The 23,870-nt window shown below is 49.5% G+C and overlaps 2 protein-coding genes across 6 annotated transcripts; one reads left to right on the top strand and one right to left on the bottom strand.

The window, feature by feature from the left end:
• Positions 1-600: 600 nt before the first annotated feature.
• On the top strand, positions 601-23,654 carry si:ch1073-303k11.2 (LRRN4 C-terminal-like protein). 5 transcript variants are annotated; one of them, XM_058063387.1, is made up of 7 exons: positions 601-758; positions 828-889; positions 17,808-17,978; positions 19,924-20,051; positions 20,260-20,385; positions 20,507-21,201; positions 22,299-23,654. In XM_058063387.1, the coding sequence occupies exon 7, from the start codon at positions 22,301-22,303 to the stop codon at positions 23,075-23,077; it is 777 nt and encodes a 258-aa protein (XP_057919370.1). In that variant the 5' UTR covers positions 601-758; positions 828-889; positions 17,808-17,978; positions 19,924-20,051; positions 20,260-20,385; positions 20,507-21,201; positions 22,299-22,300; the 3' UTR covers positions 23,078-23,654. The 5 variants fall into 5 exon arrangements, with proteins under 5 accessions (XP_057919370.1, XP_057919374.1, XP_057919373.1 ...); XM_058063391.1 differs by having other exon boundaries at positions 20,260-20,397; XM_058063390.1 differs by lacking the exon at positions 19,924-20,051.
• On the bottom strand, positions 2,080-17,012 carry slc16a2 (solute carrier family 16 member 2). Its single transcript, XM_058063386.1, has 7 exons — positions 16,079-17,012; positions 9,885-10,029; positions 8,790-9,276; positions 7,680-7,823; positions 7,093-7,321; positions 5,808-6,072; positions 2,080-5,739 (listed from the first exon to the last, which is right to left on the bottom strand). Exons 1-6 carry the CDS (start codon positions 16,503-16,505, stop codon positions 5,816-5,818), a joined length of 1,689 nt encoding a protein of 562 aa, XP_057919369.1. The 5' UTR covers positions 16,506-17,012; the 3' UTR covers positions 2,080-5,739; positions 5,808-5,815.
• Positions 23,655-23,870: the final 216 nt, after the last annotated feature.

The raw sequence follows: 23,870 nt of genomic DNA, 5'->3' as shown, positions 1-23,870 counted from the left end.
TTTATTTTTATCCTGAAGAAAATAGTCATTTAAATTCTAAATAATATCAATGAAAGCATAACTAAGTCATATGTCATCATCATGGAATACAAGACACAATAAATTGTCATATTTATCACAGCAGAAGCAGCAGCTATACGATCATCAGAATTCCGGTGTTCCTGAACTCACCTCGCTCGCCGTGGCAGTGATTGGTTGATAATAAGGAAGTGTTGTGTGATGATGCGTGTGTCGTGTTGGGACTCCGCGCCAATGTTGGCCTAATAAGGTGGCCAATTCAGTTAAATCAGCATGAAAGACAATTCATAACTCATTCGTAACCAACAGCACCCCCTGGTGGCTGATCATATTACAACGTATGATTGTATGAATGACTTCAATTTCAATGTGGTTTTGTAAAATGTGTTTAATCCTGCCTGGGAGTTGTCCTTGTGAGTTGCCGTAGTACACTTATTTCACACTGCACTTATTTCACACTGCACTTATTTCAAAGTGCACAAGCCACACATGGCCCCCGGGCCGCACTTTGGACCCCTGTAACCCGGATAGAAAACCAAGTTTATTATTATGGTTGTTGTTATATTTTTATTATGTATTATTATTACTAGTACTACTATTAATGAAATTACTCGTGCGTGCGACGTGACGGCGGTGGGTCACGTGACGGTGCCCCACCAATCAGTGAGGTCTATACCAGTCATCCGGAAGAGATTCCACACCGGGAGCCGTGGGGGACACCCATGGAAGAGATGCTGCAGGTATGGCAAAGTTGTCGTCATTTCACAATCTAAAGGTGTAAACATAATGTATATGTTGTCGGAGTGTAGGGGGGGTCCACCGGCGGGACGCCATATTGAAAGGAGCAGTGTTTGATAGAACTACGGAATTGGTGAGTGTTTGTTTACATCTCGTTGCTAGCTGCATTAGCAGCCTTTTACTAGTAGCTTTGGATATCGGCCTGTTCTCTCTAATGTCCCATGGAGTAATATAATATAATATAATATACTTATTGTGGTCGGAGGCATTGAAAGCCATCAACAGTTGGTACCATTTTACTGATGCACTTAATGCTCTTTCTGTTTTATTGCTGCTAAACTTTGTCTGCCATACATTGTTATTGGTTGCAAAATGAACCATAATGAATAATATCATATGGCAATTATTCATTATAAGTGATAAAATGTATTGTACAATATTGAAGTTATGATAGGACTTGTATTCAACACATATATATATATATTGATTGATTGATTAGAATGTTTTGTGTGTGCACATTGATGAATGTGATACTGGTCCTATTTTACTTAGGCCAGGTTTAGCTGGCGAGCTAGGAACGGTGCACTAAGGCCCCCGCCTAAAGCCGGAAGCCCGGATTCTTCCAAGAGGAGCCGGCACCCCCCTGCTTTGGTTGGGCGGTAGGAGGCTTTGTAGGCGTCCATTTTCTTCCATCCCTCTTGTTGCTCAATGCCCATTGGCCCGCCACATAAACTCTAGTCCCTTCTTCGCCCCTGACCCGCCGGACCCCCGATTGGTGGGCCATTGAACCATTGGACTATTGTCGTATGCCTTGGGATGTTTCTTTTGTGTAACGAATGCACTGTTGTTATTGTGACTTGATGTTTGTGACTGGCCATTCCTGTTTACATATGTTCCTATTATTCTATTATTATTGATAATAGAACATTATAATATACGGTACCGCCACAGCTTCATTTGTGTGTTTTGCCTCTTTACTCTCACCAAATGTAGGATTTCTGATTGTAGCCCAGGTCTAGTACCTAAGCTACTTTAATAAGGCGATGTAGTACACGCTCCACCTCTCTGGAGAAATGCACCAGCTTCTAGTCAAGAAAGGAACCAGCTCTGTTTTTTTTGGCTCGGTTGTGGCGCAACCGAGCCAGCAACTTCCTGTGTCCCAGCATTGAGCGTCTCGACCTCTTGCTTGCGTCCGGTCCTCGGGGGCCGTCCTGGAAGCCTCCCACCGCCACTTTGGTCTCACCTCCAGCTAATGTATTTCAAATCCGAGTCTTAGCTCAACGGGGCTCTTCAAAATGGGGCACAGTGAGCCCATCATCTCCTAGTATTCATATTCATATCCTGACTCATAACTCATAACTCATCCTCACTGTGGCTTTGTTGGTTTTACCTTTATTCTTTCATCCGGATCACAGGCAGCAGTACATGAAATCCATGATTATTAGTAGGTCGTGTTCTTATAGTTATCCTTATTATTGCTATTATTAATGGTATTAAGTACATGTGTGGTAAGTGTTAGTATTCTAGGTATATGTGAGGTAAGTATAAGTACAGGTGTTGTGTCAAACAGACATATTTCTATCATCATATAGGGTCATCATATAGGTATATCATCAGGTTGGTGGAGGAGGACCTCTAGCGGACATGTTTGGTGTTGCATGCATTGTTCCGCCAGCGGAGGATGGAGGGTGAAGTTTTTAGGTGTTTTCCATCCAGTGCCAGCCAGACATGCGTTAGGAGTACTTCCACTTCCATCCAGTATTTCTCTGTTTGCATGGGGGGGGGGCACTGGTGGTCCCAGGCGATGTAGCGATGCTGGTGTTGGGCGGCTGCTAAGGTTGTTCGGGTGCCGGGTGGCTTGTGCCCAGGGCATGTTAGGACGGGCCCTTAAAGTCGCAGGCGGGTTATTGATTGACTGCTCACGGTCACGTGGATTTATCCGTATGACGTCATAATTCCCTCATGCCTCCCGGTAATGACCGTGCAGGTGGACTATGAAAGCACCCTGGTGCTGGAGCGTACACGGAGGTCTAATGGGAAGCCCAGCATGACCGGGGGAGGGTGGGGGGGGGGGGGCTGGATGCCTGACTGAACTCAGCCGTGTTGCTGTGGTGATTCCACGTCACGCGTTTGGAGACACATGGATGTCCTAGCAGCCCAGCTCTTCAGCTGGCACACTGTGTGCTTTCTGAGGGGATGCGGGGTTAATCCCCCACCCCCCATGATTGCAAGTCTCAAGGACCACTCCTGCAGGCCAGGACAGGAACGCTCACAATGACAGCACACGTCATGTTCCTATTAGCTTCTTTAATGCTGTTTGGTTAGAAAACAGGACTTGGACAAACAGCATGATGACTTCCATGTTTCTAACAGTTACTGGCCTGCTCTCTGAGGACAAGGCTCCCATCCCAAGGCTCCCATCCCAAGGCTCCCATCCCAAGGCTGCCATCCCAAGGCTCCCATCCCAAGGCTGCCAAAAACAAAGGCAATCATGGTTGAGCTGCAGGAACCTCCATGGAGGTCAGCACACACGTCAACAGGAAAGCAGAGAAAAGAAGAGAAGTGATGGCTACATGAGTTTGTAGCGCATCAGTGATAGTCTGTGCAGAAATGGCGGCTGTGGTGGTTCTTGCAGGAACGTCTCCATGGAGGCCAACCATGGCTCAGGTGACCACCATGGCCATGAAGAGCTCAACACAAACACAGGCCAGGAGATGCGTCTGCTTCATGCCCAATGAGATGCTGCAACCCCAAACGTCCTCCAGGGCTCACTAGTCTCTTTGCAAGAGGAGGTGTGATGATAACCATAGAACTGACTGCCGCATACAATTATTAAAGACAAATGGATCTGAGCACATGGATGCAAACGAGATACGGTCATCCTTCGTTTATCGCTGCTTCCGCTCCTCATTGGACAATACATTATTAGAGCCCTTTAGCCGTGAAATAGCACCCCTATAGTCACATTTACACCCCTATTACCCAATGTAGTCAACATAATCAGAGAACATAAGACATAAATCATACTAGCGTGTGTGTGAAGGACAGGAAGTGATGTCAGGGGGTCAGAGGTGAGTTTTAGCTTGTGTGCATACCAGCAACAACAGTAGCTCATCTTATTTTGATGATCATTAGGATTATTATTATTTATTTATTATTATTATTCTGCCTGGTGAGATCATTCAAACCTGCGATATAAACCTGTCCTTCCGACACATACTGATGACCTTTAGCAGTGAATGTTAGCATACTGATGACCTTTAGCTGTGAATGTTAGCATACTGATGACCTTTAGCAGTGAATGTTAGCATACTGATGACCTTTAGCTGTGAATGTTAGCATACTGGATGACCTTTAGCTATGAATGTTAGCAGACCGTGTGACCATTCCCGCCTGCTCCCATTCCCACCTGACGCCTTGTCATGACACCAGATTTCCCAGCTGTTGTGTGATTGAGTCACATGACATCAGGGAGGAACCCACATGTCCATTGTAGTAGGCTCCAGTGTAAATGGAAGTGGATGGCTGTTGTCCCATGAAGAGATGGAATGAAGTATTTCCTCCATGTCAGGAAGTAGAACCGGCACACAGCCTGTTCTTGTCTTGTAACGTGAAGTAAAAGTACATGTAGATACCCGTGTTTTGATGAGTACAATCTCGTACATAGTAGTAAATCTCATGTCCGCCACTGCAGTACATTTCATTCGCATCCTGCAAACTAGCGTACTTGGATGGTTTGGCTGTTTACTTGGGAAATAGTCAGTCTGGCATTGTGTGCCTGGAGGAATGGGAGGGAATAGGAAGGAATGGGAAGGAATGGGAGGGAATGGGAAGGAATGGGAGGGAATGGGAAGGAATGGGAGGGAATGGACGGTAATAAATAGCAGCTGTGTAGGAGAACGGAACGCAGGCAGGAATGGGGCATCAGGCAGAATCAGGAAGCCAGACCGGGAGTCAGGAGAAGAACGTTCCTGACTGAAAGCCTGCAGGAGGGAATAGCTCGGACAAGTTTGTGCAAAATGCCTTTTTTTTAAACGAGAAAAATCTACAGTGTCAAACTACAAAAGGACTGCATGATTGTTTTAGCACCCTGCCCCCCCCCCCCCCCTCCAAAAATGGGACTGAAAATCCGAGAGGGAAAGCCTGTGGAGTTGGCTTGGGCATCATTTGAATGGGAACTATTTGCTTCCCATTCCTTGTTTACTGTATCACCGTGCCGCATGATATCATTGTGCTGCATGATATCATTATGCCGCATGATATCATTGTGCCGCATGATATCATTGTGCCGCATGATATCATTGTGCCGCATGATATCGCCGTGCCGCATGATATCGCAGCATGGAGCCCACTGATGTGTTTTATCAAGTAAAGCTAAACTCCTGAGCCACTTCTTCTTTGTTGGTGTTGGTGTGTATTTTTTGCGGTGGGCGAGTGGTCATGGAAACGAGGAATGGGAATAAGAACATTTGAATGATCCCGGTTCCCATGGATGCCCAACCCCACATGGGCCTGCTAGAAGGCACGGAATGAAAGGCCACGTCACGTGTCTCCTTGAGCGCAGGAATGAGGAGCTTGTGTGGTTGCCATGGAAGCGTCGGCTAAAGCCAGCATGTCAAGCTGAGGCCGGTCTTGTGACATGGCCGCTTCTAGAGCGGATGTATTCGCCTGGCTGTGAGAGGAAAGGCAGGAAGGAGAGGGAAAGGAGATGGAAAGGAGAGGGAAAGGAGAGGGAATGGGTGTTGAACGGGTGAGAAGGTTTGTATCTAAGCTATGCCGTCATGCCCGCTGGAGAAGGCGGTGGAATTAAAGTAGTCAGCGTCCATGTTGAAAGGCGTCAGGATGAGCCGGCAGCCACTGACAAGGAAGCAGGTCCTACAGATGGCGGGTCTACAGCTGATCTTCCCAAAGCAACTAATGAGTTCATCTGACATCTCGCCTCAAGGAGCTGGCGAGGTTAAAGGTCAGCTCCAGTCAGGTAACCTGAGGGCGGGAGAAGGTCATGAGAAGAAGCAAAGGCGGGGCGGGGCCACGCGGGGAACGTGTGTCACCATGGGAGTCAGATGTGCGTCTCCACGTCGGTGTAGCCGGGCAGCACGTCTCCGTTGGAGCAGCTCTTTGGCGGCGCCGGGCCGTGGGGCAGCATGTGGGGCAGCATGTGGGCGCTCGTCTCTCCTTCCGGCGACGCCGTCTGGCCGAGCCGCAGCCGCCCGTGGATGAGGGGAACGAAGAACAGCACCACGCCCCCGATCATGGGGGGCACGCCGGCCACGGAGAAGGCCACCGTGTAGTCGCCGAAATAATCGTGGAGGAGACCTGGGGGGTACAGGGAGAGTAACCCACTCGCTACACACTCGCTCTTCCTCAGGGTCACGACGGCTTCCGGCATTGATTGATTGATTGATTGACATCCACCCATGACAGCTTGGCCTTGGTCTCATACTGCACAGCTCTACCATGTTTGGCTTCATGGTTTTTACCATCAGAAGACATGAGGGTAAATGAAGTCATACTAAGAGAAACAGCCGTGTACAAGTACGTATGTATTTACTTCATACCTGTAATATTATGGGACACAATGGACCAAAGTACTTTGATGTGCTTGCTAAACCTTGGATAAAATACAATAAAACGGTCTTTTATTTTCTTAACACTACTTTTTGAAACTATCCGTCTTTGTGTGGACTTAGCCTAAACTCCGTGCCCCCACCCTGCAGTCCCCACCCCTCCCATTACATACTTACATACTGTGTAAGGTAAACAAACAGAAACAGGGACAACCAGTTCAACGCACCACACTGCAGCATGGGATGTACTGTACTGGCTACTGTATACTCATATGCAGTATACATGTAGTATACATGCAGCATGGGATGTACTGTACTGGCTACTGTATACTCATATGCAGTATACATGCAGTATCAGCCAGTATGTGAGGTGAGAGCTGCTGAAAGTCCTACTTCCTGATGCTACTCAGGTTTTGTTTTTGCTTCCAGTACTACGACTCAGTGACCCCCTTTAAAGGGGGGGGGGGGGGTCCAATATCATAAAATGGGTTTGCAATTTAGGGAAATGTTGGAAGTGTTTACTCTTCTGGGAATAAAGTCCGGCACTATCGAGTCTATCAGGCCATGACCTCGTCTCCCATTTGGTTTGGGGCCACGGGTACCGCTAGCTAGCAACAACCCCAGGCTAGCGCCAGCGTGAGCGTCGGAGACGGCATGGCGAGCCAACAAGCGGCTGCTCTGACGCCCGCATGGCCACCATCGGTCACGGGGCAGCCGGCTGTGGGTAACCCCATCTGGAATGCGTGTGGAACACAAGTTAAAGTCTCACCGGCGATGGGGGGGCCAGCGGTCATGGGAAGGGACATGAGGCCCAGCAGGTAGCCTATGGCCTGCGAGGCCTGCATGGGTCCCACCAGCTCGAAGGCGATGGGAGCCATCATGGTGAGGAAGCATCCGTCACACAGGCCCAGAAAGACGCACACCACGACCAGCCCCTCGAAGACGGCACACTGAGGGATCATCATGGACATCAGACCCAGGACCATGAAGGACACCACCTACAAAGGACGCAAGAGACACGGTTCAATCCTCTGTCTCCATGTCCATCCGTGGACCGCCCACTGGTCTTCCACCCCGAGCTGGCAAATATGGCCGACACGTTGACACGGAGGGCCGGGCGACGGTGAAGGAGGGTGGAAACACAAAGTCTATTCATGCAGCTAGCTTGTGGCGCAAGGCAGACCAAAACCTAAACGTAAGCCAGCAGGTTACGTCACGTTGATCGGTACGTCACTGGACCGCACGATGAATCGAACAAGAGGTTCACTTCTCACCTGGTTGGATGGAATTCCTGTCATTCCTGATCAAACTTTCAACACAACGTTCCCAGCACGGGAAGGTCATCCTTTTGCTAACCTGCATGTAGATCTTCTTCAGGCCGGGGATGAGGTCCCCGATCTTGCCGAAAGTGAGTCGTCCCACCCCTGATGACGCTCCGATGCAGACCAGGAGCAGCCACTCTTTGTCGCTGCCCTTGAACTGCTCCTCCACGAAGTTGATCTGGTGGAGAAGAGCACAGGCAGATGGAGATGGGCACGCCACCTTGTGGTCAACAGTAGAACATCACCTGCAAGGTGTGGTGATCACATAGCAAACAGCACAGCAGGAAGACACAATGTATATAGGCCAGGACCCCCCCCCCCCCCCCCCCCCCCCCCCCCCCCCCGGATGGGCTCCAACACATGAAACCGGCCTCTGAAGTCCTTCCTGAACATGCTGAACTATTTGCCGTGCTTTGAAGGCGTGGGACGCATGAATGGCCATAGGCTGCCATGTTTAGGGCTGGGGGGGCCCATAAGGGAGAGGCTTCCTGGAGCCCTGGAGCCATTACAAAGGCCGGGGCTGTATTTACATCTGGGTCCCCGCCTGAAACAACAGGTCTGGCGGAGGGAGGTCGCAACAGGAGCATCAGACATCTGGATACGTGAACATTTGGCTCATGACACCAGCAGACTCGGCCATCTTGTTCATGAAAAAGCTTCCGGAGGAGGCGGGCCAAGGGACGTCGGCACCAGGCGGTCCTACCCATCTGTTAGGGTCCAGTTCTGGGTGAAGTTCTGTTGTCGGTCATATTAGGGTACGTTACGCTTGATGGCGAGACGGCTTCTGCTGGAGGAAGTTGACGTTTGTAAAAGACGCTATTCGCCTGGGCCTCCATCTTCCAATATGAAGTCTCGAACCCACAAGACGTTTGACCGTGGAAAAGTCGAGCCCATAGGGGACCCCACAAACGCCAAAGAATGCTCCTCATTGCAGAAGCTTGGTTAGCTTGGTTAGCCTGAGGCCACATATGCCGTTGACGAGAATGAAAACGTCTCCATTTTCTATGCTAGTTGAATGTAGCATTGTAGGGGATGCTCCGCGTTTACAATTACATTGTTTCTCCTTGACGTCATCCTATCTTGAGAGGAAGCGCTATGGAGCCGTGACGCATACATGAACACAGAAGGAGGACGGTGTTCTTACCAGATGGACGTAAGGCACAAAGTAGCCCAGGACTGCTGTAGCCACTCCAAAAGCCCACACGCGGTAGGTGACGATGCCAAAAACTCTCAGGTTAAAGTACTTCCGGACCCCCGCCAAGGCCTGACTGCACCAGTTCCCGCTGTGAGCACTGGCCCCCGGCTGGACTGGAGGCTGAGCGCTGCCCGGTGGTCCCACGCGAGGTCCGGCGGGGAGCAGCGGCTTGAATGTCAGCGCCAGCAAGGCTTGCACCAGCATGAAGAGGCTGAGGATCTGGAAGGTCCTGCTGAGTCCCAGCGGCTCCACCACCTTGTTGAGCAACACGGGGAGACCCATGGAGAAGAGGCTGGCCCCCGCCGTCACCACCCCGTTGGCCAAGCCCAGGCGCTGGCGAAAGTAGTGGCCCAGGATGACCAAGGAGGGCTGGAAGGCGAAGGAGGATCCGCAGCCAAACAGCACGCCGTAGGTCAAATAACGGAGGCTCAGCGAGCTGGAAAAACAGACCAGGAGAGCCTTAGACGTAGCGCTCTTTTAGCGGAACGCCACATGTCCCGCTGACACGCTACAGTCACACCAACGCCCACTTACACGAGTACACGTGTTTCCTGGCTGGCTAGGGCAGCTTATTAGCCCCAAACATCGAAGGCCAGGTATATGTCCTATTTTACTTCCTGAATGAGTCGATATTCCAAGAACCTTTTCACCTTCCTGGTCTTCCTGGTTTCTCCTACCCTACACCAAGGGTGCCCAGACGTTTGCCAGCGGGGGCCAAATAGTGAAAAGATGTGATGTTAGATCTCAGATTTGTGATGAGCTGGAGGTGAAAATGTCACTCTTTGCTCTTTTTGGCCAAATAGTTTTTTAAACATTTCACTTTCTTGTTAAATCATCTTTCATTGTTTTTGTTTATTTCATGTATTCCCTTAATATTGTAACGTTTCCCAATACCAACTTTCCAAAAAGGACACCTCTTGGTACTTTGGCAAAGCCAATAGTGATCACTGTCCAACACTTAAGATAAGATAAGATGAGGTAAGGTAACATGTGCACCATGCACTCACACATGAAGTCTACGCTAGTTCAACGCTCGCTGCTTACGTTGCAAAAGATGTACTCAGCAGTCCGATGAACGCCAGCAGCGCCCCGCTGACGGCGGTTTTCCGACAGCCAAAGTGGTCGGTGAACATGCTGACCACAGGTGAACAGAAGAAGATCATTCCCATGGCCAGCGCCCCGACCCAGGCTGCACAGAGAGAACACACATTAGCTCAAGTCGGCAGTGACACCTTGACCCGACCATGATGAGGCGTGGAAACATGACCTGGACAAATGGACTTCCCTTCCTTCGGAAATAAGAAGCCGAACACAAAAGGCTTGGATTTGTCTTCTTTGGAAGTGGACTGAAGAACATTTTCATGCATGAACGTCTTGGTTGTGGAGATGGAGTGGTTTAAAAGTTGTCCTCTCTTCCAGTGTGGAAGTGGTCACTATTTTGTCCTTCTTCCCCACTCCGTTTGGGACACTTTAAGCTAAGAATAAGTTTACTGGTTAACTCGGGAGCTGGCTATGCTAGCGGCAGCCATCCCTGTAGAGATGCCGGAGCCCACACGACGTGATGAAAACCAGGAATAGCAGGAGTGTAATGTGATGATTAGTTCACGTCTTTTATTGAGTTCCCATGAGCAGGAAAAGACTATGATTCCGTGCATGGAAGCATATCAGAAACCCTGAGGTTAGCAGCGAGCTAGTCGCTGGTGTAAAGTTCACACATGGACAGTCTGTACCCTGAAATGCAAATAAATGACTGACTGGCTCGGGCTACCAGGGGACCAAAGGTGGGTTTGATATCAAACTGAGCCAAGAGGCCGTGCTGTTCCAAGCAGCCCAGAGGGCCGTGTTGTACAACCCCGGTTTAGCAAAGTATGAGGAATGGAGAGGAACAAGAAATGAAATGAAAATGAGCTCACTGGGGTGGTGAGCATGATGGGACAGCGGAGACGTCCTCCATGGTGAAACTGTGGTTCTCTTTGTCGTGTCGCAGTACAGCCCCACTCGGGGGGGGGGTTACTGAGTTGAAATGTGTGACACAGCGGTCTGTGTGGCGAGTGGAAGCCCAGAGCACTTGGAGTGAATGACTTACAGTATGTACACACTTATGGAAGGCATGCAGGGCCTGGCCTCGTGTTTGGCTTCCTCCCGGCCCCCACCGAGCCTCGCTTCATTCCACCTCTTTTATTCCGGCTTTTCTTCAAGAACAACCAGGTGAACACCTGGCAAAGTCATGCAGGTCCTCCAGTCCTGCACTAGAAATAAGGATGTGCATGAGCTGCTAGGAGCCTCCTTCAGACCCAACAGATGCTGGATGGATCCACTGGTCTTCTCATTTTGATGGGGTGTGCATGTCTTCCTATCCTTGTCTTTGTGTCTCTTGTTCCATGTTCTCCCTCACATTGGCAGCTTTGGACGCCTTTGAGGGCGTCGTTCTTCTGTGGTTCCACCGTAACAATCAGAGAGTAACGGCATATGAGCGCCCCTGACGTCGGCCCCCGGGTGGCTGCCATTGTAAACAATGCCATGACGGTGAGGTCATGACGGTGAGGCCATGACGTTGAGGTCATGACGGTGAGGCCATGACGGTGAGGCCATGACGGTGAGGCCATGACGGTGAGGCCATGACGGTGAGGCCATGACGGTGAGGCCATGACGGTGAGGTCATGACGGTGAGGTCATGACGGTGAGGCCATGACGGTGAGGCCATGACGGTGAGGCCATGACGGTGAGGCCATGACGGTGAGGCCATGACGCTTCTGCGTGCTTCCAGGCTTCCTGGTCTGTACGTTCCACAGGGAACCGGTTTGACACGTCAGCCTTGACATGATGACGCTATGGTTGCTGCAGCTGCTCTCCCGCACGGGGGGGGGGGGGTGCCCAGACCGGGCCGTCCAATGAAGAGCTGGAATGATGGCGTGGTTGTGGCTGTGAAAGGAAGTCCTATTCAGCCAGCAAGTCAGACAGGAAACGCTGTTGTGTGCTGACGCGGTGTGGGAGATTTCAAAGTAAAGTGAGTGGCGGCGTCACGCTAACGCTACACCTCATGGGCGTGTGAGAAGAGCGCACGTGCGAGGTCGAGCATGAAGTTAGCGATGACTTAACTGAAACGCCACACCCAAGCCAGACTCACAGTTAGCCGTGAAGCTCGCTGAAACGTCCCCGCAGGAGCACAGCAGATGATGGGGGGCATTTTCTAAACAAGCCACTGCATGCAAGTACAGGAATGCAAATATTTCATTATGGACGGCTATGGGGTAGGCTCCAGCACACATGTACAACATGTAGGGCTATTGTGACATCCAGGGTTGCTACTCTCGACAATGCAGGGTCCACCTCGCTTGGATTACGTCCTTACATGGCTAAACACTCCAACGTGTTCCTCCAGCAGAACAACACCACCTCCTACGTGTTTACCATGGCTGGAGATGATCAGGACCATGGTCCAGCATTTGTTTGTACGTCATAGTTGGTCGTGGAAGACATGGAGATCAGGTGACCTGGCTGGCAGGTCCTGGTCCTAATCACACCGCAGTAACCACAGTACACCTTCCTAATCACACCGCAGTAACCAGAGTACACCTTCCTAATCACACCGCAGTAACCAGAGTACACCTTCCTAATCACACCGCAGTAACCAGAGTACACCTTCCTAATTACACCGTAGTAACCAGAGTACACCTTCCTAATTACACTGTAGTAACCAGAGTACACCTTCCTAATCACACTGTAGTAACCAGAGTACACCTTCCTAATTACACCGCAGTAACCAGAGTACACCTTCCTAATCACACTGTAGTAACCAGAGTACACCTTCCTAATTACACCGCAGTAACCACAGTACACCTTCCTAATCACACTGTAGTAACCAGAGTACACCTTCCTAATCACACTGTAGTAACCAGAGTACACCTTCCTAATCACACTGTAGTAACCAGAGTACACCTTCCTAATTACACCGCAGTAACCAGAGTACACCTTCCTAATTACACCGCAGTAACCAGAGTACACCTTCCTAATTACACCGTAGTAACCAGAGTACACCTTCCTAATCACACCGCAGTAACCACAGTACACCTTCCTAATCACACCGCAGTAACCACAGTACACCTTCCTAATTACACCGTAGTAACCAGAGTACACCTTCCTAATCACACCGCAGTAACCACAGTACACCTTCCTAATTACACCGTAGTAACCAGAGTACACCTTCCTAATCACACCGTAGTAACTAGAGTACACCTTCCTAATTACACCGTAGTAACCAGAGTACACCTTCCTAATCACACCGCAGTAACCAGAGTACACCTTCCTAATTACACCGTAGTAACCAGAGTACACCTTCCTAATTACACCGTAGTAACCAGAGTACACCTTCCTAATTACACCGTAGTAACCAGAGTACACCTTCCTAATTACACCGCAGTAACCACAGTACACCTTCCTAATTACACCGTAGTAACCAGAGTACACCTTCCTAATTACACCGTAGTAACTAGAGTACACCTTCCTAATCACACCGTAGTAACCACAGTACACCTTCCTAATCACACCGCAGTAACTAGAGTACACCTTCCTAATTACACCGCAGTAACCAGAGTACACCTTCCTAATTACACCGTAGTAACTAGAGTACACCTTCCTAATTACACCGCAGTAACCAGAGTACACCTTCCTAATCACACCGCAGTAACCAGAGTACACCTTCCTAATTACACTGTAGTACAACAGGAGGTAGCCTCCCAGTACTACTGTATGTGTACAGTAGCTGTTGCGTAATCTGGGGGCCTGTTGCCCCCCCCCCACTCTTCTTAGCGTCCGCCCCATGGAGTATCAAAGCATCCTCTTTTGTTTCTTATCCCAGAGAGGACATGTTGTGCTGACGGAACAGCTGAGTACACACCTTGGGGGTGTTGGACGTGTCGGCACCACAGGGATGAGATGTCTAGCGTGCCGTTGGATGCTTATGGGGCAAAACAAGACCATCTGCAACTCATCAGCAGCCCACCCAGCTAATGTTAGCGATGGCTCAGCTTCAAGGCCGGACACCATGCAGCGTTTCAAGGGACGCTTGGGCTCCTCTGACATGAAGCTGTATGACGTCTCCATCAGCAGCGTAGCACATCAAGGGTGACTTAGCCCACATGGTCCCGTGACCCGGTTCTAGTTGGATTTCGGTGATGAGGAAGGTACTTCTGGTCAGTTGCTGGGCCACTTAAGCAGACAATCCCAATAACACATTGGCCCACCAAAATGCCTCCACTGGACTTGAAAAACCATGAAAAGGTTGGGGACATGTTTGCCTTTCAGGAACAGATGCATTGGATCCGTTTGGCGTCCATGTTGGTTAGAGACGGTGCGCATCTGGAAGGAGTTAATGACGCTATCCAAGGCTCCACGGTGCTGTAGAAGAACAGTACTCCCAGGATGGGAGGAAACGTGGGTGTGGAAATCAGCATCAAGAGCCATGACTCAGCAGTTGGGTCGAAAGAGTTTGTGGATGAGGAAGCACGACGGCTGGAAGACCTCGCTTTTGTTCCTCAGCTTGTTTTCTTCTAATTCTAAGGTCAGACCGGCAGGACTGAGCTTAATCCTTCCACAGCGGAACACCGGCTGAACAAGAATGATTACATAAGAGCTCTTGAAAGACTAAATCAACTGCCCCGTTTTCCTGAGCAGACCATGAGGAATCTGTCAGGTTGGATGAGAAGGAACATCAGGTCATGCTCATCTACGTGCCATGACAAAGTTGCCACGGGAGCGCCTCAGCCTCAGCTTTGGCTTTCTCTCGCCGTGTAGCGCCTGCTTTCACGCTAACGCTGTAGCACTGAATTTGCTCCAGAGGCCAGTCTGAGAACTATGATCCGGTCCCACATCCCTCTCTCTGCGAGCGTTCCCATGTCCGGCACCTCATGAATTCATTCATCTATTTGCTGTAATTGTTTATGGCAGTCATTGATTTATGTCACCAACGTCATGCACTGCTTGGACATCTACAGTCCACAATAGAAGATCATTCCGTACATGACACGTCATTCCCACATGGCTCCATCCAAATGTGTTTCATTCAGAAATGCTTGCTGTGTGACGCTTCAGTCGGCTTATTAATAGTAAAAACATGCAGATTTCCCCCTTTATGCCGTCCCTGGTCACGGCTGATCCCAGCCGGCTTTGGGTGAGAGAGTACGTCCTGGAGGGCTCGCCAGCCAATCACAGCGCACATGTCACAAAGAAGCATTTCCACTCAGTCACATTAACTTAGAGTCTCCACTTAACATGCATGTTTTGGCTTATGGGGGGAGGACCCCCCCCCCCCCACACACACACACACACACACTTCCAAACTCCACACAGAGACGCTCCAGCAGGGACGGGAACTTGCTAACCACTTGGCCACCTCCAACTTTGCAATTCCTTGTACAGCAGTTATTTCCTGCACTAAGGAATTCTATCCTGCCAGTCGTCCCCTTCCCTGAGTACCTGCTGACAGCAATGACGGGAATACCGAGAGGAATACATGGGAACTTACAAAGTCAACAAACGCTTGACTTGAGTTGTTCTCGCATTGGACAGTTCCGTGTTTCCAGAGTCAAACTTGTGCCAGGACTTAACCTTCACCTAAATTCCGTGTTTTCATTTGAGATACACGAGACCTTGGTTCTTTTTCGAAAATGTAGATTTAGATTTGGAGATGAGGACTGGAACCAATTAGGATTTGACCAGGGGTGCCTGTTTTGTCCCAATCAAATATCTTGACAATACTACTGGTACTACAGTACCTACTACCAGGAGATACACTACTATCAGGAGAAGCAGAGTATGGGGGGCAGGGAGTCACCTGACGCGGCCCAGCAAGGTGCACTGTACTCGGGCACGCACGCCGAGCAGCCGCCGTGCCGCTATGGAGGTCTCTGGCTAACGTTTTTCCAAGGCTGCGGTGCCGTCATATTTTCAGATTTGAATGGCAGCGGAACGCCCAATCCCACAAGCCTTGGGGCGTACGGTTGGGGACTGATGCATGACGGGCTGATCAGGACGGCACAGGCTGCTCAGTGCCAAATAACCAAGGGGCACGGATGAACGGTCCACGCAAGCCCCACGCCGCTTTCCACAGCAGAGAGCGTGTGTTTATGATAGCTGGCATGCAGGGAAAAGCCACTCCGCCGTGGGATGACCCACATCACCCGTCTCGACGGGAGATTCCACGCACACGGAATACTGCATGTACAAAGTATCCTACATACCCACTTTGAACTGAGACGTCTTGTCCTCCGGGTCTGCGTGCTCCCTCACCAGCATCATGTGCAGGATGCCGAAAGAGTTCTGAATTCCGAAGATGGATCCATTGCACCAGGTCGCTGCCAAAACCACCAGCCAGCCAAAACCTCCTTCGGGGGGCGCGAATCCCCCGCCCTTCCTCTCCACCTGCACGGCCGGCTCCGCTTCGAGACCCGGGGACGATCCGGGCTTGCAGCCGGTCTCGATCAGCTGCACGGTGCTGTCCTCCTGCGGGACTTTCGACTCGCCGCCCGCCGCTCGCTCATCTTGATTCGGCTGCGGCTTTTGGGCAGCATCGCCCCGCTCGTCTTCGGGGGGACCCGCGGCGGGCTGCTCCGTCCCGGACCCCCTGCCAGACGGCTGCGCCTGGTTGTCTACCCCGTTGGTCCCCATGCTGTCTGGTCTAGCGCCGAGGAGACTGTGGGCTCTTGGCGCACATACATGAGATATAGGTCACTGACATAAGCGTGGATTTGAATAGCCAATTTGATTGGCTCTCGGTCAAAACATCGTGGCAGACAAGCCGCTCGCTAAACACGGCCCGGCGTGTGTCATTCTAACGGACACACCGGGAATTGTTGCGATCTTTACAAGTGATCGAATCAACCGAGACGAGACATGTTTACGTTTGTCGTCTTCTTCGCTTCTTGCCATCAACCTGCGAGAACCTCGCCCCGGCCTCCACAGCACTTTGTCCCGGCTGACGCTACAGCAAGGCTCCCTGGTGCCTCGACGAAGGCCGTCCTGAGTTAAATAGTTGGAATTATAAGGAACCGGCGCCTTCGCGTATGTTCCACGGGCTGTCCTGTCCCGTCCACAGCGTCCACAGCCGGCAGTCATTCAACTACTAGCTCACGCCCTCCTTTCCTGACAAGACTGACTGGCGGCGAGGGCCAATGGCGGCGCTGGAACTTCGGCGCTTTCCGGACAACGCGCGAAGATGCACGAACGTATAGCAGACGACTGTCCGTCTCGATGCTAAGCTAGTCCTGCACTGTTAGCCTGCTAGCTAGCAAACTTGCTTTACGTGTCCAGAACGGTTGTATTTGTTGATTTAGTGTCCAGAACGGTTGTATTTGAACGATTTAGAACCTCGCACATCTGTTCCAACAGCATTAGTAAACTCGGGCTAATGTTTGTAACTCATTCACTGCTCTGTACGCTAATGTTGTCATATAGTGAACATTCATTTGGCAGGAAAACGATATTACAGTCACAGTTCGTTCATAGTAATAATGTTCATGTAATAATGTCCTCTCGGTTCTCCTTAATTCGTAGCTTCCATAATGTGGCAGACAGCTTGGGAAAACGTGTTATGTAAGGGCGAAATGGGGGGGGGGGGATTATTTCTATGCTCTGAAAAACCCGAAAAGTGGGTCAACTGTTCCACTTGGAAACAAAGGAGCCCCCCACCCCCGAACCCATCCAATGTATTTAGCAATGCTGGCATGGTCTGTAGGCAGGAACTATTTCATTCAGTGTCCAAAGGTCTTACAGAATATGCAAAACACAAATTAGTATGAATTAGACACGTATTATGTTGTGCAATGGTGCATTCAGGCACAGCTTCTCGTCTTCTCATCATTAATTGAATAAAAGAACACAACAAGAGCGCCCAAAAGTCTTGCGAAAGCAAAGCAGCGTCGAGAACAAAGACACCGAGTCATGACCATTTGTTGTTATTTCCTCCTACAGTTAGTAAATATGCTGGCATGTTGCATCCGGGAGCTGCAGGGTGCAGTAGCGAGTGTGCACCACTAAGGGGGGCTGCAACTCTTCTTCCAGCTGAAGAAGGCATCCATAGACCCTCTGCCGTACTGGACTCGTCCTCCTGACTGCTCAGGACTTGGATATTTCAACTTTAAGGTACTAAACTGAGGGTATTTTCTTGTTCGATGACTATGTTTTCCTCTTAGTATTTTGACTTATTCTAGTGTGAAAGTGAAATGACTGCTGATTTTGTCATTTTTTGCTGTGGGTGTTTTGTTTTCATGGTAACTGATATGTTTAGAATGCGCCACGGGCCAATAAAAACAACCACGGCTGTAAATGGCCCCCGGGCTGCACTTTGGGGCCCCCCGCCTGACCCAAATCAGTGCTGAGGTTGATGGTTGTTTTGCGTGTAGTTGTGTTGCGTTTCATGGGGGTCTGTCAGAGCCTGAAGGAGGAGCTGATGCTGTGCAGCAGACATGGAAGGTCTAGAACAGGGGTCGGCAACCTTTACTATGAAAAGAGCCATTTCACCCACTTGCCCACTAAAGAAAAATAGCCTGGAGCCGCAAAACGTTGTATGTTTAAAACAACATTGGAGGGAAAAAAAAAGACGAGTTGGAGTACTCTTGCTAGTACTGGAGATAAACTTTGTTTTTAAATGAGCTCTAATTTATTTTTTAGAATCGTCAAATAACTCATTAATAATAATTAATAACTCAAATAACTCAAAGTATTACTCATTTCCCTTCACGTTAACCTGTCAGAGAGAACTGGATAGCATCCTGTCTGCTCATTCAGTCACCAGTCAGAACTCAGTCAGGATGCATTCATGGTCTCACACAAAGTTGGTTTTTTGTAAACTCATAACAAAGACGTGCATTTTCACCACACGGGTGCTAAAAAATATTAAAGCATTGCAAAGGGAGCCGCAACAAAGAGGCTGGAGAGCCACATGCGGCTCTGGAGCCGCGGGTTGCTGACCCCTGGTCTAGAATCTAGACCTTTGGATCTAGACTCTAGATCATGTCTCTCTATCTGAAGCAGCCAGCAACATGAATTGAAGAGAAGCTGTTGTGAAAATGTCCAACTTGTGCTGGATGAATGAGTCATTGGGGATGAGACGCCATCACGTGGTCACATGTCAGCAATCAGGCCTTGCAGAGAGACAAACAGCATTGAGCACCAGGGGACCCGGCAGTCCAGTCAGCCTAAAATAGGAAGGGGTCCACTCCACTCCAGAGGCCGCCAGCATCCACCTCCCCTGGGACGTCTTTGTAATGTAACGGCGTGTCAAAGGTCATCCACCGCAGCCAATAGCAGAGCTTCCTGTCTGAATGGGAATAGCTGAACTCCTTAGAGAGGTGTGGGTAGGGAGGGGAAGACCATCAGTCCAACATGAGAGGGATGTGGAGAGGCCCACATGTTTCTCAGACATGATGGAGAAATGAAGTCTGTGGGAAGCGATTGGTGTCGCCGTGCTCAGTGGGGGCAGGCAAACCTCTTAGATGATGACATTCACAGCATTTGGAAATAAGAAGGACTTGTTTTTCCACCTTCCATCCTTTGGATGCCTCGGCCTCTGCAACGTGCGCAAACACGCTGATTGGTGGGAGAGGAATTTGGCATTGGCACGCCTCTTCTTATTTGGAGTAGCATGACTCACTCTGGGTTCATGTATTCCTCACGGGCCTTGGAGCACCACACTTTGGACCAAACCTCCACAGGCCCACTGGTCCGCTAGAAGCACAGTCAAGTGACGCAGACGCCACGTTCTGTCTTGCAAGGAAACGTGCTTCTTTGGTCTTAACTGTGGCCATCATCCACCATCCTCACGGAGACCAACGCGTCTTTCTTTCCTGTGCCTTCTAAAAATAGAAAAACAGGTCAAAGAGTCCGCTACGTCATGGGACACACCTATTCCACCTGTCCATCATGTGAGCTGCATAGGTGTGTCCCATGACGTGCCTTCATTAGCTGCCTCGCTCCATACCTTGGAGAGAGAGACGTGTGTTCATGCCGTCATGAGGATGGAGGATGGTGGGCAGCATTCCAGTCCGTCTGAGTGATGTTTGTCCCGCATACATGATGATATCTCCAGGTGGATGGTTGAAGACTAAAGCAGCATATCCACGGTGCAATCTAGACGGGGTGGGCTACCCGTATCACACGTGGTCTTCGCCAGGGTGGATCTGCGTGTCCAGGCACGGCCAAGCTAGATGAAAGAAGGTGATGTCTCCACGTGTTGCTTCTACCGTTTACTGTTAGCGTGTCGCAATGAGGGCAGGCCCCGACCTTTTTCCTTTGTACGTCATCAGCTCACTCATCCAAGTGTCATCACCTTTGACCTTTCGTTACCTCCTCAGTGCTTCCTCATTCATAGCTACATTGACCACGTTTCCTGACCGCAAGTCCAACGTGTGTGTGCTTCTCATAGGAAGGGAGATGATGGCCGCTGCACAAGCAAGTGATTGCTGACCTTACACAGAGATCCCACGCTCCAAGCCGTACAACCATGCTCCTCGCCTGAACGAGATGTTACCTGGATGGGGAACGGCAGAAGGTCAGACTGGTGGTAAATAGTTTGTGTTTAGCCTGAGCAAAATGTTTTCCAGCTGTTCCTGCTCAGTCGCTGCAGCTCCAGTTGCCGTTTGGCAAACATTGTCTCCTGTCTGCTCCATCAGGGAAACATCTCCAGCGTGTGGACATTTTATGGGGACAGAACAGAACAAGTCATCCATGTCACGTACATCTCAGGCTCTCCACTCCAGCAGACAGATTATGCAACACATTCACACCACCTCACACGTCCACGTGCTTCGTTTCGCATGCATGCTTCCAATGTAAAACATTGATGATGGCTTGAAGGGGGAGGCTCCTCCATGCTTCCGCTGCCCTGCTGTTGCATGAACACGAAAGAACTTGCAACCTTTGCCAGCTTCAGCCCACAAAGGGATCAACATCTAGCGTTCCACATCCCAGTCACAATGGGGGAGACTAATAAATACACACGGGCGCATTCCTCACCCCCTGCTCTCCAAGACCCACATGGACACGCCAAGCTGACCTAATGTTCCCGTCACGGGGCCACCTGGAAGTTTTTAACATGGCTTGTAACACACGGAGCCCAAAACAACATCCTGGTCAGCAGATGGCAAGACAAGGCAGCCAGGCCCAGGCCCTTCTGAGAGGGAGGGTGCTGAATGAAAAGTGCTGTGGAACAGAGGAGGGGGGGAGGGAGAGGCACCCGGGGGATGTTGAAGAGGAGGAGGGTATTTGGGCCACAGCTTTGCACGGTGAAGACGCCAGAAGTGGAGTCAACGCCAAGAGAAGGCAGGGAGAGAGGAAGACGGCGGAAACCCTCATCGCCACCCCGCAGGTAAAGCTCTCCCTTCTTTGCCGTCATTGAAACGTTTCATGGTTCAGGGAATCCAGTCCACAAGTTCCCACAGAAACCCTGAATGTGCTGGTATTGGATTCACGTGTACAAATGTACTTCCATCAGTACAGCGTACTCTAGCTTCACTAGCAGCAAAGCTTTACTGCCGTTTTCAACGTAAACATCAAGTCTGTTCTGCTATTTGTCTTCTTGCCTTTTCTTTTGGATTGCTTTAAGGCAGGACGTCCCGCTCAGGCCGCTCATAAAAGGATGCCACTTGGGTGTTTTCTCATAGAACTTGGATGTTTTCTAATAGAACTTGGGTGTTTTCTGATAGAACTTGGATGTTTTCTAATAGAACTTGGATGTTTTCTGATAGAACTTGGATGTTTTCTAATAGAACTTGGATGTTTTCTAATAGAACTTGGATGTTTTCTAAGGTAACTTAGATGGTTTCTAATGTAACTTGGGTGTTTTCTCATAGAACTTGGATGTTTTCTCATAGAACTTGGATGTTTTCTAATGTAACTTGGGTGTTTTCTAATGGAACTAGGGTGTTTTCTGATAGAACTTGGATGTTTTCGAAGGTAACTTAGATGGTTTCTAATGTAACTTGGATGTTTTCTAATACAACTTGGATGTTTTGTAATGTAACTAGGGTGTTTTCTATTAAAACTTGGATGTTTTCTAATGCAACTTGTGTGTTTTCTAATGTAACTTGGGTGTTTTCCAATCGAACTTGGATGGTTTCTCAGGTCATTTGTTTCTGTTTTCTAATGTCGATACGCTACCAAGGTCTATACTGTACAGTTCATTTCATCTCAGCTTTGCCGTAGAAGTGAAAAGTTGATCATGAGGATCAACTTTGGAAATGACTGCTGATTATTGTTATTGAGTTTTCTTGTTCAGTTCTATTTTGAGAATATGCTGCATGCTTTGGGCACCCCTGCCTCATGAAAAAAGTCTCAGTCATTTTCCGGGGCCCCTTTCAGTCTTGGGCCCCTGGAATCAGGCCCCCCTAAGGTGGTCTGTCTGTGCTTTATGTGACAGAGTCCAACGTAGATCCTTGACATCATTCTTGTCACATTCCTCCGCAGACATGACATCACCCCACCCGACGATGCTTCTCCTTTTTCTGATGAGCTGGCCTCCCCTCAGCACCAGCCCCGCCACGGACGCCGCTTCTACGTCTCTTCCCAGCACGCGTCCGCGCATCACATTCATTACAGGCTTTGCTTTGGACGATTACGACGACGACTATGATGAGGACGACCTGGCCAGCCGGCCTCCTCCCGAGGTGCTCGCCACCACGCGGACTCATTTCCTCCAGCGTGCGCTCTGCCAATTTAACCCCTGCCTGGAGAACCAGGTGCCCTGCGCCGAGCTGGCGGCCAGCACCCGCTGCCTCTGTCCTGGCATCAGCGGGCCTGACACGCCTCCGCACGCGCCACGCGTGCACGCGCTGGTGCCCATCCGTGAGGGGAGTAACAGGGGCCAAGTGGAGGTCCAGTGGTGCTCTCCATCCTCCGTGGTGACTCAGTACAGAGTGCTGGTGGAAGGACAAGGCGGACAAGTAATGGACTTTGGGAGCGCTTTCCGACGAAGCCCGGTGGGTTTTCTGGAAGCGGGAACCAGGGTGTGTGTGGAGGCCGTCAACAAAGCCGGACACAGCGAGCCTTCACAGTTTTCCTGCCAGCGGTATGATCCTCCTTCTTCAGACCACGAAGTGCTGGTTGCTGTCATCGGCGGAGGAATCGCCCTTTTGCTCCTCATCTTGGCCGCCATCTTCTGGAGGTGCTGGAAGAGCCAAAAGGCCAAGAGAGACTCCGCTGAAGGCCTGGGGAACCCTTCTTACAGCAAGGAAGGCTCCTTGTGATCCACATGGTCCACATGATCCAATAATACAGCCGGGGTGTCCCGTCTCTTCCCAGCCAGGGCAGGCGCTAGCAGGCGCTAGTGAAAAAGGAAAGGATGCCACGTATTTACAAGTAGTATTTAGCAAAAAAGTACTGGGGCCGCTATTAATACCAACTTTGATCTTCTTGTCTCATTTTTAATCTTTGTCAAATGTTCTCTTTGTGATATTATGACCTTATTCCCATAATATTACCTTCTTCTTGTCATTTTGATTTTATTTCCATAATATTTGGACAAACATTGGAACTTTTTCTGCAACCAAATTTTCCTAAAAATCTATTGCAACTTTTAGGAGTATTTTCCCTGGTCATATTATCTTATTCTCGTCAAATTTCAAGGTTTGTGTCTAATTTTTTCATGATGAGGAAGGTTACTGCTGATTTTTCCTTTTTTAATGTAGTTATATGAAATGATATTAGAGTGCTACTATACAATGTTACAGGGTAGAACTACATGTTTTTGCTGGCAAACTGACTTATGTAGATTTCTATTACAGTTTTTGTGAAATATTATTTTGTGATAATAAAACTTTTGATATAGAGTACAGTGTGTTCCATATCCGTTTACTTTTATTTTTTTTAATCATTTTGTAGTAATAGAGCAGTGAGAGTTATTTATTTCAACTAACTTCCTGGTTTTGCTATTTGTCTTTATTCGTTGAATTGAATAACTCACACTTCCTTAATCACTCACTTTTTATTTTGTAATAAATGTGGCGCTACAAGAAAGCTGATTGGCCACGAGAACATAGG

The sequence above is a fragment of the Doryrhamphus excisus genome, chromosome 23 (genome assembly GCF_030265055.1).
Source record: "Doryrhamphus excisus isolate RoL2022-K1 chromosome 23, RoL_Dexc_1.0, whole genome shotgun sequence".
Classification (NCBI taxonomy): Eukaryota; Metazoa; Chordata; class Actinopteri; order Syngnathiformes; family Syngnathidae; genus Doryrhamphus; species Doryrhamphus excisus.
The sequence above is the reverse complement of the archived record's forward strand: the minus strand, read 5'-3'. Positions and strand labels throughout refer to the sequence as shown.